Below are 20,054 nucleotides of genomic sequence, written 5' to 3'. Positions count from 1 at the left end.
CCAGGTGTTCCTACAGAAGGAACTGCCGGGAATGGTTTTAATCACAGGTGCTTAAGAAAGGGCCTGTGACCTTTTCTCTCTAAACACATCAGCCAACACTTTCTCCATCGATGATCAGGGACAAAGACTCACAGCGGCATGAGGGGCCTTCCACACCGAACCTCCCTGAAATAGTAACAAGTGCACAGCGCTGCTGCCAATTAAAGACTCAGCAAGAAACCCGTCCTAAAATTAGGCATTTCAAGTCAGGTATTTAAGTCTAAGCTTGGCATAATTGGATCCTTTCCTAGGGAAGGCAGGCACCTGAAGAAGGTGACTCAGCTGACCTACATTGCACCAGCTGTCCCATGGATGGAGTTTTTCCATTTTATTACCAGGAGGAAGAATCTGGTGTGTGCAGAGAGCAGCCACACTATCCAGTTTAGCCCTGGCCAGCCAAGTTTTGGGCAGTTTAAACCAGAGAAGTATTGTATTTAGAGGTTTAGTAAAACTTTATTTCTAACATTGCATTTCAATTTTTAACGATAAAAAATGCCTCTTTAGCAGGCTCAGTTAATGGTTATCAAGTGGCCAATGCAATTACAAACACATCCCAGGAACCACCACATAACCCCTGCCCATATGTTGGTGCACCTAATGGAAAGTATTCCCGACAGTCCACCTGTGCAAGGATCTACATTACTCAGCAAACAGACAGATGGGATAAATGAAGGGGAAAAGTGGAATAAGCTGTTAAACAGATTATGTTTGAAAGTCTGCTCTGTCTGGTTCTCTAATCTCTGGTAATCTCATTGGAGACACACACCCATCATCTGCTCCACACACACACTTCCACTGCTCTCCCTGAATTGCACAAGGCAATAAGGAGGCTCTAAGGAGGTTCTCTCACTATTCATGGAATGCAGGGGAAGCTCTCAGTAAGTTATCCACCCCATCTTCGATTAACTGGGGAACTGCGACTGATTTAAAACCCAGTATTGGTATGAACAGCCAATAGCTTTGTATTCATACTCTGTGTTGTATTCAACACCTGGCAAAGGCAAAGAAAGCCACTGAACGCACTGACAGTCCCTGTTTGTAAACATCAGGAAACAGCTCCTTCCAAACGCTCCTGTGTGCCAGGAGAGATCTCCGGGGGCAATGAGGAGACTCGGGAAGGAAATCAGAGCAGATGAGGGTACCCTGCCAGCCAGGTGCTGGAAGCAGGGAATGAGCAAGTACAGGCATGTCTGTACTGGGGGAAAGGAAGTATCAGGGTTTGTGAGGAGTCAGTAACTGGGAAGGTCAGTCCTGGAGAAGGGAACAGAAGGCAGAGATGGCAGGGAAGCACAGTGTGTCATCAGGCTGAAGGCACATCACTGAACCTCTTTGGTTTTACTGAAGTAAAAAATAACCTACACAGAAAAGTACCAGTCTAAACTAGAGAGCCACCCAGTTCCCATTATTTCTTTAAATTAAAATAAATGTTTGTAATACAATAAACTTTGCTGAAGCATCACATCATTATCTGATACTACTTTGAAGTGCACTGGTGAATCTTCATCTCTTAGCTGCCCTGTGCAGATGAAAAAACACAAGTGTTATGTACAAACACTGGGACAACCCCCAGGCATTCTGCCAGAAATGGAGATTTCTTCCTCCTCTGGTAACTTCAAAGCTTGAAACAGAAATTTAAACCCAACTCTTTCTTTCACTGGATAAGTACCTACTTGTTACAGACAAGCTGACTCTTCAAAAGTAACAATCAACTGCTCAAAATCTAAATAAAAAGTAACTCAAAAAGGAATGTAATTTGGTCTGTTTAATTTAACCTGATTAAAAGGTCCTCTTTAGTTTGGTTTTACTCTGTATATTACCCAGGTTAATAAGATGAACCAACAACTCTTTTAAAAAGGGATGTCAACTGTGGAAAACCTCTTTTTCTTCTACATTGATTTTCCTCCTATGCTTTATACACCTAGAAAACCCATGAGAAAATGATAAAAAAAATTTGTCTATTACTGGTTATCAATTGGTATCAGTTGTCTGATTTTGTCCAACAAAAATTAATCAGTGTGTTCCTTTTTTGGATAAGAAGCACAACTACTCACAATAAAACCCCTGATCAAACAGATTCATTTTAAAGATATCAACAAAGTCATACAACAGGGCATAAAACCCAAATGCCTTGACCAATAAAACTATCAGAAGTATCTAATGATGAAAAACACACAAAAAAGTCCAAGAAAAGCACTTAAATGTATAATTCTGGAGTCTACTCTTTCTCTTCCATTTTCATAAGTGGGCTTTATAGGAGCAGCTTGTCTCAGAAAAGCAGTTTTAAGCTAATTACCATGTTTAACACTAAGAATATATTGTGTTACCATTTCAGAGCTCTGCAGACACTCTGGAACATACTCCCTTTTACAGTTACAAGTTTAGTTCTGGTACTATCAAAGTTCTGCAAGTGGTGCTGGATTCCATAGTGTTTGTACAATCAGACCTGCTTTAATTTAGTTATTTCCCATTTCTTGATGAACAACGACCTTTCACTAAACACCTTAAATGAGATTTCCTCCTAATTAACTACTTATACTGTGATTGCCACCAGACTGCAACATCTTCATAAAAAAAAAAAAAAAACAGAGCAAGAATTTTGGAGATGTTCAATGGAAGTGTGAACATAAGAGCTGAATATCACCAGTTCTACTGGTCTGGCTTTGGTTGCTATCTGTGTAGATCAAAGGAAGTTGAATCTGAAATAAAAACAACTCAAACCAAACCACCCAGCACATCAAATGCACTGGTTTAGGGACTGCATGATCTGCTGTATTAACTGTTTGCTCCAGTCCGTCCAAGTTCCAAAATGCCTGACTTGCATATCTTCAAAAAACAAATTAGATCATGTCATTTGTATGAAACTTTCATTTTGTTAATATGTTCTGATGCTCCAGATTTGAGGACTCTTAAAACTTTTGCAATATGAAGCTGAGGTGACAGTTTGTATTTCTCAAGTGAAGGTCACCTCAGTATTTGCAAGTTACAGTAAGACTAATGAAGGGTCTAAATACTATTACTATCTAAAATACCAATTAATAGCTTAAAAATAGAGTTTAAGTTGCACAGAATTCATTCATCTTGTATTCAACTCAATTGTCTTGCAGCAAACATCAGATTAATTTTGCGTTATCTTAGTTTTAAAGAAACAATCTCAGTTCTTGCCCTTTCCCAAAAATAAATGGAAATTCTGAAATTTGAGGCCCACTTGAAGACTCCCTTTCACGGAAGAGCTACAAAGACTTCTTCAGGTACAAAGACCAGGGAGTAAACAAGGAATGACTGAAACTAAAATACAGGTTTCCCCAAGTACTGCAGATCAATATTCAGAACTTCAGCTGCTGATCATCGTACATGACATTTTCTGCAGATCCATGAAAGTTGCCCTGAAAAGGAAAATTAAATCCTTGCTGATTTTCTTACCCTGGTAGTCCTCTTGTTCCTGCCGTTCATTGATATCCAAAGTGAGCTTTTTCATCCTCATCCTCTCCTCCTGTTCCGCCTGCTGTTGGTTCCAGTGGTTTGCCGCGAGTTGGGAAGACATCGGCACATTTAGGATCTTAAACTGCAAATGAAAACAAGCTTTTAAATACACACCAGGGAAAAACACACCACAAACCCATCCAAAATACTGAGAGATTACAGCTACTGTAGTTACTGTGATACTTTCTACAGCAGCTTCTCCTGCAAAGTGTGTTGTTTGTCGGTTTGCTTTGAAGCTCTACTTCACGTAAAGCAGCAGGAGAAAATGCAGAACATTCAGACCTCCCAAAGACACAGAAAACAAGCAAAGAAGGCTGAGGCCAAAAGCTCTTGGACAGAGTATCCACGGGAGCAAAGGGGACTGCCTTTCCCCAGGAAGGCACAGCCACATGCTTTATTTCTTATCTTCACACCAGCCAATGTGCCCAAGAGAGAATTACACTGGTCTTGAGAAGCAAACACCTTAGCTGGCTCACAAAGACGCATCTCCCTCCCCAGGTCTCTTCCCTCCCAAGAGATGAAGCCCCCCAAGCAGAATTCCTGTTACTATCCCTTGTGATGAAATGTTCCAAGCATTTTAGGTATCCGCTGACATTCCTTGGCCAGTACTTTTCTTTTTATGGATAATTCTGGCTCCTCAGTGCTTCTTATTAGTCTGGAGGCAGCTGTGGTGTCAAATTTAATCTTTTCTTCCTCATCCACACTATACATTCAACACCTTATCTGATTCGCCCTAAGGTACATCAGGTAACCCTGACACTCCTACAGAAGGACCCTCTCTCTGGAAATTCAGATGAGATTTTCAGAGAGGTATAAGGAAGGTGTTTTCTTTTCCCCCAAACTCAGAAAATCCAAGTTGTTATTTCTACAGATTTTATTTCTTTTTTACAATTGTTCCCAAACAGAGAAGTGATTATTAATCTTATCTGCAACTGAAACAAAAACGCTCAGAAAACCCTTAATGCTAAAGTTTGAGAACATATTTATAATAATTTTACTCCCTCCTTCAACTGCATGTCCATTAGAAATAAATATTTCTGTGCTTTAAGAAGGGAAATGCATTTAAAGATAATAATACTCAATATTTCATGAACTGCTCTGAATCCTGCTGCTTCTTCTCATCATGGGAGATCTATTTCCACAGAAATAGAAGCAAATCCCTGAGTGTTCTTTTCCTTTACACTGTCAAAAGCTGCAGATGGAAAGATGCATCATCAAAACCTCTGTTGAGAAGGTTTAGAGTAAACCCAAAATCCTCAGTGCCTGTGGTTAGTACTTAATGCAATAATTACTAAGCAATCTCAAGGTATCTCAGATAGCAGTGCCCAACTACCAGAAGGCAAGAGATGAGTGTGAGAAGACTCCAAGTATTCAGATGCAGCATTTGAAAATAAACTGTGTTTGAAACAGTAAAGACAAACTCTTCCAAAGACCTGAGAAAAACCTGGGTACAGTGACTCCCTAAATCCTACCAACTAGATGATGTATTTAGAAGAGAAAAACCAGATTCAATATTTTTTGTGAGTAATAGCATATTATATTGAATTGTGTGGGGAAGAATAAAAATGAAAGTTGAAATTCCAAGAGCAAAGGAAGCTTTAGTTACTTAGTGCTGAGCAGGCTGTTCCCATATATCAGTAAATGAGCTTTACGTGAACTACACAAGTAACTAATCCATTAGCAGCATTTCATGATAGAAATCATTCCTTGGCTTCACCATTAAGCTCCTCATCCATTTTAATATGTCCTTTATATTTTCACTGTTCCATGGATTTATCAGCTTAATGGGATTGGTGTTTTCAGACAAGATGCTTAAAGCAGAAAAAATAAAACTGAACTGTAAATGAGAGAAACAGATACAGAAAAACAACAGCCTGGTAATTATCAAAACATCAGTGACTCACTATCTCAAGGCAAACAGCTGCCACCTGAAATCAAGTCACTGATGACAATTACTACAGGATGTGATCATTACTGAGCAACTGAAATGCTTCCCATTTGCACACAGTGAAGAGGGGCATCAAAAACCTCTTATAGAATCTGTGAGGTGGGGGCAGGACAGAGGATTCCACTGAAGATGGCAAACTGAAGGAAGATCAAAAATGATTATTCAGAAGACTAGATTATTACAGATTTAAAAAAAGATCAGGAGATAAAGATATAAACGAGATAAAGAATTTCACGTTCAAGGACACACTTGACCATTCCATGAATATGATCATTCTTTTACAGAGCCTTGCTAAAGATCTTTCAAGCAAAAGAAAACCTTTTGTCTTCAGTATTAACCGAAGTTCTTGACACTTGGTGACTTTCTTTTTACAGTCTAAACCTCACTTCAGTTTACACTTACCTGGCATAAAACTTTTTGGATGGTTTCATAAAGAATCAAACGGTATTAGAGAGAGCTCAGCTCTAATCCTTTATGATGACAACATTATTTCCCCTTGCTCTCTCATGGCTTATGAATAATTCACTATGCTATCATCTAATTTCCAATAACCATGTTAGGTTTCAGGTTCTATTGCTAGTAGCTTTGTAAGTTTTGAGGATAAAATATGGTGTCCTTGTCACCATCAGCCTGCAGTGACCATTAATTCAGGTTGTTTGCAGCTGGTAAATACCACTCAGTTGTTCTTGTGTTGCTTCAAGAAACTAGTTGTCGATGCTGCACTAAGATCTGGCTGGACACTGACATGTGAACCGAGTATATGGCAACTGGACCTCAACTACCAAATATTAACCTCTGGAAGGAAGCACAGCATGAACAATTTTCATCAGAAGGTGCTTTCTAGCAGTGAAGATTTCTCGTTTCAGCAGTACCACTAAGAAAGAACACAGAGACCAAACCCACTGCTGACAGAGCAGAAATTAGGCTGCTGTGTAGGGAGGTGATGTTTGTCACTCCAGTGACTTTGCAGATGAAGTTATTCACAGCCCCCCAGGTTGCTGCAAACTTCTTTTGATTGTTTTTAAAAAGCTGAAAATTTACAGCTATACCTTACCAGTGACCTGTGCATCCGTCACTTCAAAACTCTGCACTCATTCTGCTCACGCAGATTTCAAATAAAGTACCATAAGACAGAATAATTATTTTCTTTTCAACTCCACCTCTTCTTTCCTGCTTATTTTTCTATTAAAACTGACTACTAAGACACATTTTTTTCTGAATACAGAAGCATGGACAAAGAAGCCTTTCATTAACTCAGGAGCTGAAGGAGTCTATAAAGCAACTGTTTTCTACATTTCTAGAAACGTTGAGACGACTTTTGGCAGGAAGAACCTACTCCCAAAACCAAATATTGGGGGAGGAGCAGGGAAAAATCCTGAACAAGTTCTGCTTTCTTTTTAAGCCACATACCAGCAATATTTTCCCCTCACACGGAATCTGAAGATCCCAAAATTCTTTGTAACTACAGATACTCCTAGTAAATTAACCTGAAAATATTAAACACCATTTTTTTACAAAAGGAGTTCTCTTCAATCCCTTCTCAGACCAATGACAAAATCCCCCACTCAAAACTTCTGTAGAACTTTGCAGACAACATTCAAGCTCCAGGAAAACAGAACAACCACTTTCTACATGGATTTTTTAAGTGTCTTTCATATGAGGGAAGAGAAAGACAGCTTCAGGTTTATACACCTCAACTGTCAAACTACTGTCATAGTTCAGGGAACAAAAGTAAAAGCCAAGTAATGACATTGATCTAAACACTTGAGAGGCCCAGATGCTTGGAATGAAACAATGCCTTGCTTTTGCTTTCCATATAAAACTCAGTGTCATTCACTTCCATCACTGAATTATACAACCAGAATGAAAAGGTTTCTTTAAAAGACCTAAACCATGGTGAGAAATGCATGTGCAATATGTGAGGTACTGATCTGCACATGATGCATTTGCTGAGCTAGGAAAATTCAAACATATACTGGAGAAAAGGGCCAAGACAAACACACAGACTGGCTGCATGAAGAGTTTACTTGTTTTATCAACACCATTTCTAATTAAGTTCCTCCAAGAGACTCACTCAGTGCATTCTGAAATAGTCCCCTAAAAATGTCTTCAGAGACAATAACTTTTTTTTTTTGCAAATTGAACAAATTCAGCTAACTGGCAGTTACTTAGGAAATGGAATTTAGGAAATGCCATATATCTTGATTTGAACCTGAAAGTGTTTTCAGAAAAACCTGTAGAATCTTGAAGATTCTGGAATATTCCTTTTTTTTTTTCCTACTCCTTTCAGTGTTCACTGGTAGTCCACCAACCACAGCACCTTCATCTTCCACAACTATATTTAAAATACAGGTAAGACATAACAATCTCCTACTGGTGTAATCACCAAGTGTAATTAGTAATGGTATAATCTGAATTTTTCTACATCATGTCTACCAACAACCAAGAATTCCAAGAAACTATATATGGTATTTTCTATTTATCAAAATTAAGCTGTGTGTATCCTATTCTGAGAAAAGGATGAAGAAATAAAATATCCTGTGACTTCAAAAGTTAAAGAGTGTGACTTTCAAAAAAGTGAAGGATTATATTTATTTATTTACAGTATCTATACCTTACGTAAACTCTTACCTGCTGTTTGTTGCCTTTCCGTGTTAACATGACAAATGGCATCGTGTCTCCAGACTCTGACTCTCCTTCCCCACCTCCAAGTGGGGGACCCTTCTTGAGCTGACTTTTGAGGTGGAGAGGAATAGCAACATCCAGCTGATGGACTTTAACAGACTCCCCACTCCGTTGCTGTCAAAGGAAAGTAAATTCCATAAATGAGATGCTGACCCTGTCAGTGGGGATGGCAACACTCAGGTTGTCATGACTGAGAAAAGGTTTAACCTTCCAGCAGAACCAAGTAACATATAAATAAATTTATCAGACTTTATTACATTTCCCTTTAGCTTTCCTTGCTTGTGAAAAAAAAAGTTACAGGCACAGAATACTTCAAATTACAAAGGAATTTTGGATAACAGTCTCTTATGGAAAGAAATCTAGAGACCTGATGAGACACACTTAAGAATGGACATTCTACATTCAAGATTTTTTTAGTACATCTTATTAATATATTCATTATACATGGCTTGGTATACTCAGTACTTAAATGTTTACCAGATGTGTCTAAAAAAAAAAAGGATTAAAAGGCTATGTAAATTTAAATCATCCGCATTTTAAACATATTAAACATATTAAAACCTAGGAAAAAGTCAGAAGTGTTGCACAGTATCTGCTGCAGTTATTACTGATTCAGCAAAATATATGTCAGCATGTTGTATATTCACTGGGCAAACAATACAATTAACAGCTATTTTACTAAAAGCCACTTATCCAAACATGCCAACTGCAGAGAAGAGGAAATAACAGCAAAAAAACCCATCCATGTTCTTTAGTATGGTAAGCTAAGCACTAATCACTTATTTACTTTAAAGAAAAATCAACTACAGTTAATTATACATTAAATTAAGAAAGTAACTATTATACCTGAAGGTTTTCCAGCATCATTTTATCCAATGCCTGAATGAAGTCCTCATCCTCTGCACAAGGGACATGCTTCAGTCCTCCTCCTTTAATCATTACTTCCTATTGCAATGGGAAAAAACCTTCCATTACATTAGTTCCAAAAATATGAATATTCAGTCTAGAAATAAGTGGGAAAATATTGCTTCTATATCATACATAAAAAGTTTAAAAACCAAATTGTTCAAGAAAGAAGTTTTCAGCCTTGATTATTTTCTTGAAAGACGTGTTTCCTGATTTATTGGCCACTCATAATATTGTGACATACTCGTGTGTACGTGTGCAGATGAGTGTGGACACACTCAAGATGTGGCAACAATACAAAGAAAAGTCTCTATCCTTAACATACCTATTTAACTCATTTTTCCATTAAGTCCATACAGTTAGATGGTATTTTCAAGACCAACTACCCTTCAAGTATTTGGAGAGGACAACATGACAATAAAAATGTTTGAAGTCAGTATCCCAACACATTCTTCTATAATGTTCATTATTTTCTTACTATTTAACTGCAATCCAGGCTCAACCAGATGCACGTTATAATCTGCCAATCCCAAATTCATATTTTAGGAATTTTGCACTTCCTGGCTTGTCCCCTTTTCTGTTTTGAGACCTAGTGGAGTGTAAGTAGTTCACCTTGCTGTATCCTATCAGTTTGCTACCACTGCTGGCATTGCAAAACCATCACTTACACAACATTTTCCAGTCTAGCTACCTGTGAGAGTGCACAGTCCTGCGAAAACATGTTGTAGTAAAGTTGACAGCATAAATATTTTCAGAAAGTAATAACCAAAGTTTGCAAACATGAAAATAAGCTCTAATATGTATCTGAAAGAATAACAGCGAGTGTTCTGGCTGTGTTTTCCCAGATATGTTTTGAGCAGCATTGGCAAAAACCACTCAGTAAAGAAAACCAAAGATGCAAAGGTCAGTTCCCTCCTCTCCAGCTGCAATACGTACGGTATTCTCCTCATCCGTTTCATTTTCCTTATTGGAGTCTGTAAGATAATCCGTGTTTTCTTCCTCTTCTTCCTCACCTTCTTCTTCCTCATTGTCAGAGCCCTCCTGAAACAGTCAATTAATAACTGCTGACCATTTGGAAAAAAAAAAAAAAAAAAAAAAAAAGGACCACTTGCTCCTGGGTTCCTCTCACACATTTTCCACACCGGTCCTCCCCTCCCTCCATCTGAACCTGTTCAGTTCAGTTCCAGTAAATCTGTTTATGTTTTTTATTTACTGTTCAGTCTGAACTCACGGGGCTTTATCTGATAGTTTCAAAAATGTACAGCAGAAATCTAGGAGCAGAGGCCAATACACCAGATGGTTGTGCTGCCACTCGGAGGGAACTCCACAAGCTGGAGGAATGGGCTGGGAAGAACTCATCAGGTTCAAAGGAGGGAAACGCAAAGATCCCCAGAGGTCCCCTCCCCACCCCACAACTGTTTGTGATTCTAATGGTACTAATCTGTGGGTAAAGGCACAAACCCAGCCAAAATTCGGGATCTTTAATACTGAGAGACACAGACTGAAAAAGGCTTATTAGCAAACTAACCAACCCAAGCATATGGAAAAAACCTGTTTCCTATTTCCTTGATGAAATCATTTTCTCATAACACCACCATTATCACGTCAACTTTGCTGTGTCATAGTGACAAGTTAGAATTTCTATGTACTTGTCTTTTTTTTATTGGCTCCACCACTTTTGATTCAGAATATTATTAGCACAGTAAACAAGGAAGGTTTCTATGCTCCATAAATCTTTTATTTATTCATATTACACATGCATACTCTGAACAGCTGTTATTTTTCCTACCTGTCTGCTCTGACATCAAGTCAATACATTTGCCTCTACAACAGATAAAGAAAATAATCTTAAAGTGGTTTTTTTTCATGCCAAAAAACTGAAGGCATCTTTTTATTGAGAAGCAGCACATACCCTGAGCAAAGTTGTCAGGTTCAAGTTTCTGCTGTAAATTCTCTGGAATAAGCCTCAGAAACTCTGTATTCAGTTTTCCACATACCCAAAACCGGGATGGGAATATCCTCAAGTACTGACTGGGCTGTGCATGCCCACGTTTCACCCACTAGCTCTGTGACTTAGAAGGGCTTCAGAAAGTAACAAGCGATGAAAATCTTGATTACTCATGCTTTTTTACATGAAGCAAGGTAAATGATTAAGTTCACCTCTTCTTCTGGCTCATTTACTTCACTTTCATTTCCAGATTGTTCCTCTGTCTCTGCTCCACCTTCCTCCTCCTCTTCATCTTCTTCCAGATTCTCTCCTTCCGTAATGGAGTCTTTGGAATCTTTGTCATTCACAATTCCTGAAATTTGGACAAAGACTTAGAACATTAGAACATATAACCATACAGGTTATACGTGGAAAATCACTTCAAAAGCCCATCGTTACTGAACACTAAAACCCCCCACGAGTCATAATATTCTACTTCTCAATGAAACATTTTCTAGATAGTTACCTTACTCATACTGGGTAATAACCTCCCTGCCAGGAAAGGAGGAAAACATTACAGAGAAGGTTTAGTTTAAAATCTCCCAGAAAACAGCACTCAAGAAGCTGCACTGTGCAAACTGCTTCAAAACATCCTCAAACTAAATGTGAACCTTTCTGAAACGTGCACTGAAACACGAGCACTAAACTACAGATGCATCACTAAAGCAGCAGAACCCAGGAGACATCAAGCCCCTGCAGCCTTAGCTGCAAGTACTTCCTGTCAATTAATAGTTTTGAAACAAGTTTTCTCAGCCTGCAATAAACCTTTATGACTCTTTTCTAAGGCTCTGAGCCCGCACTTGAACCTCTGAGGCTGTAGGTGCCTGTATGAAGTCCTTGGGAAAGCAGAGTCTCTTCCAGAAGTGCTCTCTAGTGTGCTCATCCTCCCTGCACACAGGACTGACAATTCTTACACTGTGGTTTTAGTTCATCTTGCAGTTTTCCTTGCTGACCTGCTTGCCACCTCTGTCCCTCAAGATATTTTAGTTCATTCTGTGTGTAAGGTATCAAACATACCTTCCCTAAATATCTTTCTCTCAGTAAGGCATCCTTCAGTGTCACTGATGATGTTTATTCATCCCTTATCTATACCATTTCCACAGGAGTGAAAAATAAGTTTTAGCTTTTTTTCGGTGTTTCATTGCCCAATTTAGTCTCACATACAGAATTTCAATCAGAATGTTTTCTGAGAAAATAGTTAAGAATTGATCGTGATTCTGATTCAGAAAAAAAAAAAAGATCTGCTTTTAGAGAACCACTTTTGCAAAATTTAAGTCATCCAATGTAAAAAAAAGAAAAAACTTCTAACATACAATGTCAATTAAGTGGACAGCATGTTAAAACCAGAAGTTGCAACATTTTACATGGTATTGTACATACTTTTCCCAGCGAATTAAAGGATTATTCTTAAAAATTGAACTTGTCCAAGTAGATGAAGTGCTATTAAGGCTCTAGTCAACACCTAAAGTGTAAAATTTACATATAAAAGCTTTTCATGAACAAGCCTCTTTTCAAATAAAAATGAGATATTCGAAAACAACTCCAATTAACAAGCAATGAGCACGGTAGTATCCAATATGTAGTAAGAACCGATATAGTAACCTTTAACCTTTTGTATAACAGTTTTAGATACTAACCAATATTTTCCCAAGTGGGCTGAAATTAAGAGTGTGCTTCCTACATTTTCTGATTAAATTCATAAATTTTCTCCCTCATCACTTGCACCATGTGACTCCATTAACTAACATATACACACACATTTCTGCTCTCCAAATATCATTATATTAATAGTACTCACACTGAATTTTTTTAAAACACTTAATTACTTTAGTTATGGAGATTCTGTATGATCTCTGTAGTGATTAGAAACACACAATGAAGTTACAGAAATATTTCTATCATGAGAATAAAACAATAGCAATAGTTACCTATTACCATCATACAAGAGACAATTTTAAGAACTACAGGAATTGTCAAATATACCTAACATCCATGGCACATTTCCTTACCTAGTTTTATTAAGAACTCTCGTTCCAAGTCTTGCACCTGTCTCACAGCTTCTTCCAGAGAATTGCAGAGCTTTATCTTTGGTCTCAGCAGTTCCAGTGTATCACTGATCATATAGTCTATGTCTATAGGGAAAGGGTGGTCTTTTGTCCAAACATCCAGACTTTTTTTCCACCACACATACCGCTAGAAGACAAAATATTCCAATAAATTATATGCAAACTGACATTTATAAACTATTTAACCATTGAAGGTTAAAATACTGAAGTTTGTAAAGCCCTGTCTATACAGCAGAAAATGCAAAAGATTTCACATCACTACTTTCTTGTTTTATACAACTGCTAGATATTTTGATATCACTGAACATTGATAATACTGGATATCACAAACATTAAGAATATGCTTCTGCTATTACAAGTACTGTTAGAAATAAGACTTAGCAAAAAAGCATTGAAAATAAAGTCCCTGCTCAGTGTACTCTTGCTACAAGAGATGAGCACATAACAACCAGCCTGCTTTCAATTCCTCCCCCCATGTATTTTCAAGAAAATGAATTCCCCAACAGCATATTTTGGGGAAAAGGGGGGGGAATATCACAAGAAGTCTTAAGACTGCAGCCAGCTTCAAGTCCCTTATCCAGTTTGCTTTATAAAAAGTTTGCAGATACTTCTTACAGAAACATTGTAAAAAATAAGTGCTGATCTTAAGTGAACTTAACAGTACAACCTGAGAGCAAAAGTGCTGCAAAAACTGCATCTGAAAATGAAGTATGTGGAACAGAAACTTTACTTAAAAGGTGACATGGTCAAAAGGAAGGCTTGCTGAAATTATAAGGTGTAACAAAAATACCTTCTTCCCTGAAAAGTTTAATTTGTTTATAAAAATAGGACTAGACTATACATCAAAACAAAATCTTACATCTCGTATACAGCAAAGGAAACATATCCTGAAGGTCTGATATAAGTCATTATCACCTTAATTTTTAATACCCTTGTTTTAGTATAATTTAGAAGGAAAAAGCAGAAAGAAAAAGAAATTATATGTGAAGAGTTCTAGCATGAATTCCATGGGCTGAAATTCCCCATCTTCTGAGGAACCCATTTCAGTGTTTAAACACGCTTGTTATGAAATCCTCTCCCCAGTTCATGACATCGATTGAGTCAGAACTTTCCTTGCTGCAGCTTGTGCCCATTACCTCTGACCCTTCCACCATGCATGCCTGAGAAGTATTGGAGGCCTCTTTCCCTACAAAAACTATCAGATGAGGACAGCAACCTAAATAACCTTCTCTTCACCAAGCTGAGCAAACCCACAGTGTGAGCACTGAGAGCCTCCTGATCATTTTGGTATAATGTAACTCCACATACGCATCACTTGGAAATAAAACTGCCATCAGACAGACAGGATTCTAAACATTGTAGTGCTAGAGAACAATGAGAAAAATATGCACCAGATTGACTTATATTAGCTTGCTAAAGAATTCCATAGAACTACATAAAATTTAGAATACCTGGAAGTACACAAGGAAGCAATCGAGTTTTCGTTTGCTGGATCCTCTGTCAAAGTACTGCCCACAGGTATCGAGGATGGTACAGACCAGTCTGATTCTGAAGAGATGCTCTGGAGGGTCCAGTGGACTGGGGCTGCCATCAGGGTTCACCCCAAAGGAGGTGAAAGAATAGAGAGTTCTAAATATCACAGCAGACTCCACCATCCGGTAATTGTAGAGCTCCCCCAAGAACTTGGCACTGCTGATCCGCCGCTGGTTAAACTTTGGTTGATTAACCTTTATCAAAAAAGGACAGGAAAATTCACTCTATCTTGCAGACACAACAGAACATTAAAAAAACCCACATCCAACAAACCTTTTACAAAGAAAAAAGGGGTATAGAAAAATTGATAGGATTTCTTTATAATAAAAGATGATTATTTATGACTAAGTGCATTACACACAAGTAAACATTAAAAAGTAGTTATGAAAGCTGGTCAACTAGTATTTATAATAAAGTTCAAATACATTTAGTCCATACTCCCTCTTATATCTATAATTTTTATGACCCAGAGAATTCTTGTAATTTTAACATCTATTAAAATATGGAGTAGTTTCCAAAATTACTTGAAGTTGCATGAGTCTGTCTACACTGTGAAAGAATAAACTGTATGCTCTTATTATGACAAGGGGGGCAAAACAACTGTCCTATTGATCTTGTTAGTTTAGTTTTGTTTGGTTTTTTTTTGGTTTTGGGGGGGTGTTAATTTAAATAAACCTTTACAAAGCAAACAACGGAGGCAGAAAAGTCATCAGAAAAAAAAACAGAATCCAAGGACTCCTTTCTTTAAGCAAGATTATTTTAGTTTTCCTTTCAAGATAAGTAAATGAGTACAGTTTAGCAGGGATCTTGGTTGTTTACCTCCATTCCTAGTCGAATATCCTCCAGCACTCCATCCACAACATGAATTCCGACATCTTCCTGGTAAAGGACCAACCCTGCTAAGAGGTTGGCTACACAGTGAATACTATTATATTTCACATTCCAGATGTTGATCATACAGCATATAACATAGTCTTTTACTTCTGCATCCTGCCAAGGGAGCTTGCGCATCTGCCTCAGGACCTAAACCAAATTTTAAGACAAGCTTCACATTTTAGCAGGTAAAATATCAAGGTGCTCCCTCTGTCACCCCCCATCTCTCCTGGTTGGGATGAAATCCCTCCAAGCACCTGCAAACAACCTCATTCTCCTTTTCCAAGCATCCTTCAGATCTGCAGTTGCTATGGAAGACTTTATGCATGTAACCCAACTGCTCTCCTCGAGCTACTAATCAACTGTCCAAGTCTGTCCCATGATTTCCTTGCTCTTACAGTCTATTTAACTGAAGCCTTTTTTCTCTTACTCTCCCAACACAAAGATTTTCATCTTACTCTCTTTATTCATCACTTAATGCTCCAGAGGATGCAGGTCCCCAGTTGGAGTTTCCATGTATGACAATAAAACAAATGAAACCATCTTAATCAGGGATACAAAAATTATCCCTTGCAACTGAAGAAACTATAACCCTCCCCCAACCCTTTCAAAGTTACTGTTGCATGACTTTCAGTAAAAACTCTATTAAAGATTCTGAAAGGATTTACCTTCTCTGTGGTGACCTTGGAGAGATCCTTGTAAAGAAGCTTACGGATATATTCCTGCAAAGGAGGACGCTTTTTCTTCACAGTTTTTTCAGCTGGAGGGGGATTACAGTAGTAATAGGCATTTTCTACCATTGTGACATAGCGTGCATCAAGATGCATTGCTTGTTTTTTCCTCATCATTTGTTCCTAGAAATAAATGCAAATGATCAGTTAAAGATGCTGACACACCACATTTTCGAGCCAAAGGCTTTTACAGCTACATTTGGGATGAAGGAAACATGAAAGGCTGCAGAAAAGTAAGTTAAAAGCTTGGGTAGAGAGAAGAAAGAACAAAGCATAGATATGGTTCTGTGTTGCTCTTTCCACTGTAATTTTTCTTTACAATCCCTGTTTTTATAATGGTTCACCTGGGGTGAAAAAGGTTTCAGACAAGTATTTAAAGTTCACCTCAAAATCCAAAAGTTTAGATTATCAGCAGCTATTTTATTTAACTAAAGTAGCTGAAATACTGATGTCTTCACAAGCACAGTGAATCTTCCTAAGACTGACAATCTATTTTTCACATCAGTGCAATTCCAGTGAGTCTATTCTGATGGTTTCACATGAATTCCCAAAGGTTTAGGCAATGGCATTTTCTTTACTCCAGGCTCCATTGTTGCTGTTTACCCAAGCAGAATCCACTGCAAGAAAAGCAGTACCTACCATAAAGTCATATTTCATGAAAAATCAGTCAAGTAACACTAATTACTGTGCTTAATTGTCAGGATTGTCCTAATTTTCCTTACTAAATACAATCTTTTCTCCATATTTCATTTTGGATACATATGTTATGGTTTACTTTGTGGATTTTAAAAATTTCTTTTACCTAAAAATACTGTACTAAAGTAGCAGTTCTAAGCTGCTGATTTTTACAGGTAAAGATGAGGGTGAGTTTAATTCCATAATGAAATACTTTCTATATGCATCTGTGCATTTATTTGCGTGTACATATATACACAGAATTACACATATGTGTATATATATAAGTTGCATTAAATATTTATGTACATCATCATAGCCCATATATTCTAAATCACCCTATGGTGGTTCACCAGGAAAAGAAACTGTACCAGTCAGACTTCATTATTTACTACAGGTTGGCTACAGAGTAATTTACAGCTTCAAAGAGATAAAACAAAATGAACATGTCCGTGCTGTTTTATCCCCTCACACAAATATCAGCAGATACATTCATGCATCCAGTAAACCAACCACAAGAGTTTAAACCTGCTTGGATCATTGGTGGAGAAGCACAGTTTTTAATGTTGGGGGACTTTCCACTAAACTTGAGTAATTTCAAATTTCTTTTCCAAGGCAGTGGTTCAGTTCCACTGAGATGTCAATGCACACAAACAGCTCCTTAACCCTGAGTTTCAGCTGCTAATTCAGTGAGGGAGAGCAGTTTTGTGTAACTCAGTAACCCAACTAATAATGTCATTTTCCTCCCCGATTTTAGTCATCTCTCACCAGGAAGGTCTTGATCTGACAATAACCCTAAGGCATTTCATTTTTGACCTTTTCCATGACACAAATGGCCCCTCCTTTGATTCCTTAACTGAGACTGTTCCTTTCAAATGGGAAATTTCTCTCAAGCAGTAGCACGTTTTCCTACAGAAGCTCAACAGATGCACAGCCCTGGACAACTGAGCACATGAACTGCTGTATGTGGGGAAAAACCACTCCTAGCAGGAAGTTCCAAAACCTTACCATGTCCTACATGTTAATGTTACCTTTGAAAAAACGTTCACCTTTTCTAGATGGATCGGGAGAAAATACATATTTTCTGCCATAGTGACATTTAGCATGTTTTACTATAAACTGGAAAATTAAGTGGGGCAAAGTGAAAGACTACAGAAAATGGCAGAATGGTTTGCAAATAAAATTTAAAAAAATCTAAACCTACAAAATTTGTGTATTTTCCTGTTACAAAAAGTTATACATTATATTGCAAATAACAGGTTGTAATTAAAAATATGTTTCTTCCCAGAAGATACAATATGCACCACCTCAATCCCTGTTATTCCAACAGCTCAAAATCAAAATTTTTAGTTTCTTGGAAGCACACTATTGTTATAGTGAATTAACACAGTCTAAATTAACTGCATTTACTTTGTCACAGGCTCTGCCTGTAGAAACAACATCTCCCACAGTTCCAACCCCATCTACACAAGAAAGAAGCCACCACGTAGCTTCAGTTCTGTGTATTTATAAACACAAGTGATCTTGCCCTAAAAGCTTAAGACAATTGTCTAAGTTAAATGATTAAAAATGCACCAGGAGGCTTTTAATACCAAAACTTCAAATATCCTTTTAACAAGACCATGACAACATAACACAAGAATTTGACATTTTAACATGATTATATTACAGAAACATAGATCAAGATGAAGGTGATCTTCCTTTCAAGGCTCCAACTCAAATAATGCAATTCAAATATCCTAAGGCCAAGTCAATTTTATGTTAATATTTGAAGTTACATAAAGGACACTGAATTTGAAAGATTTGCCAAAAAGAACAATTAACAGAAATAAACATTGTCCTGATAAAACAATCTGTAAATAATTTGCACAACGTGAAGTAGTTCTACAAAACCAGGATATGACCATTAAATGTTTCTCTAGACTAAGTCACTTAGTGCCACTAAGTTTGCAACATTCTTACAGAACACTCTACTTCTCAATAATTAATTTTCCCCTAATTACTTTTAAAATCCATTCTTAACTATGACTTTCTTCCACACCAGGACAAAGCAATGTTGTCTTTAATGAGGGCCACGCAGCCTGTTTGGCATCTTATTACATAATATATCGTCAGCAGTAAAGACTAAGACCAATAACTATTTGGAGGATCAAGAGCCTTAATTCTACCCATAAGAGTCATTGAGAAGATCAGCTTTACATTTGCTTAGATTTTTACCACAAGATTGTAATTAGCTTGCTTCAGGAGTAATCTTTTCTACAGTTCACACTAACTGGTACCATAAGACTATGATCCAATTTGCATAAGACTATTTAAGTCAAAATTAATCTCCATGTTTAAGGGAATGTTAAAAGATGTAGCTACTGAGATGGTTGCAGAAAAGAAATCTATTTAGCTTATTTTACATCTCAATCAATAGAGATTCCAAACTTATTTGCCACCTCCATCTTTTCCTGATTCCTCACTGCATAAGAAAGACTACTTATCTGAAACCTTGTGAGGCTTTAAGCCTCAGTTATTCAAACAGTGTTTGTGCTTTGTCCTGCACTTCACAGTTAGGTCATGTTTAGCATTCATCCAGCAGATTCCAGCAACCCAGCTAACAACCAGCACTTTTGTAGTGCATAAGACTAAAAGCAGTGAGTTACAAAAAGCAGCTTTTTAACTTTTCCTGACTTCTAAAATTTTTATTAACTACAAAAAGATGACAGCAACAAGTAAAATGTCTTTTAAAGATAATGGAATAGTGTTTTCAGGGGAAAAATACTCGATTATGGAAAGGACTATATTTAACAATAAAACACGTCAGCTGGCAAACCTTTAGAAAATTGAGATTCAAACCTTTCAAGATACAAAGTACATTGCTACAAAAAGCATGAGCCAAGAACCTGCAGTTAATTTGCCCATCTCTCTCCTCTTGTGACTACACCACCCCAACAGATGTTATGACATTCAAAAGAGGTTCAGAAAGAAACAGTGTTTTGTGAAAAAAGAAATTGTACAATATACCCAAGTATGCAACTGCTTCTCCATTAACTACAGCTTGAGAGGAGAGGCTGCAGGTTCAAGAGGAAGTGAACCTATCTTTAAAGGAATTCTTCAACCATGTTTGACTCAGTCTCTTGCCTTGG

The 20,054-nt window shown here is 37.5% G+C and overlaps 1 protein-coding gene across 3 annotated transcripts in view; it reads right to left on the bottom strand.

Moving 5' to 3' along the window:
- The window catches only part of UPF2 (UPF2 regulator of nonsense mediated mRNA decay), a 55,904-nt gene that overhangs the window by 7,511 nt on the left and 28,339 nt on the right, over nt 1-20,054 (bottom strand). For all 3 annotated transcript variants that reach the window (XM_027728253.2, XM_027728255.2, XM_039386209.1), the window contains 9 exons: nt 16,186-16,371; nt 15,464-15,667; nt 14,563-14,838; nt 13,055-13,238; nt 11,219-11,358; nt 9,995-10,099; nt 8,999-9,097; nt 8,099-8,266; nt 3,460-3,601 (listed from right to left, as the gene is read on the bottom strand). In XM_027728253.2, the coding sequence (XP_027584054.1) occupies nt 3,460-3,601; nt 8,099-8,266; nt 8,999-9,097; nt 9,995-10,099; nt 11,219-11,358; nt 13,055-13,238; nt 14,563-14,838; nt 15,464-15,667; nt 16,186-16,371 (1,504 nt within the window). The remainder of the gene's footprint in view (nt 1-3,459; nt 3,602-8,098; nt 8,267-8,998; nt 9,098-9,994; nt 10,100-11,218; nt 11,359-13,054; nt 13,239-14,562; nt 14,839-15,463; nt 15,668-16,185; nt 16,372-20,054) is intronic.

Source organism: Pipra filicauda, unplaced genomic scaffold (assembly GCF_003945595.2).
Source record: "Pipra filicauda isolate LSUMZ 115617 unplaced genomic scaffold, ASM394559v2 scaffold119_size3216105_pilon, whole genome shotgun sequence".
Classification (NCBI taxonomy): Eukaryota; Metazoa; Chordata; class Aves; order Passeriformes; family Pipridae; genus Pipra; species Pipra filicauda.
Note: the sequence above shows the minus strand (reverse complement) of the source record. Positions and strands in the feature narration are given on the sequence as shown.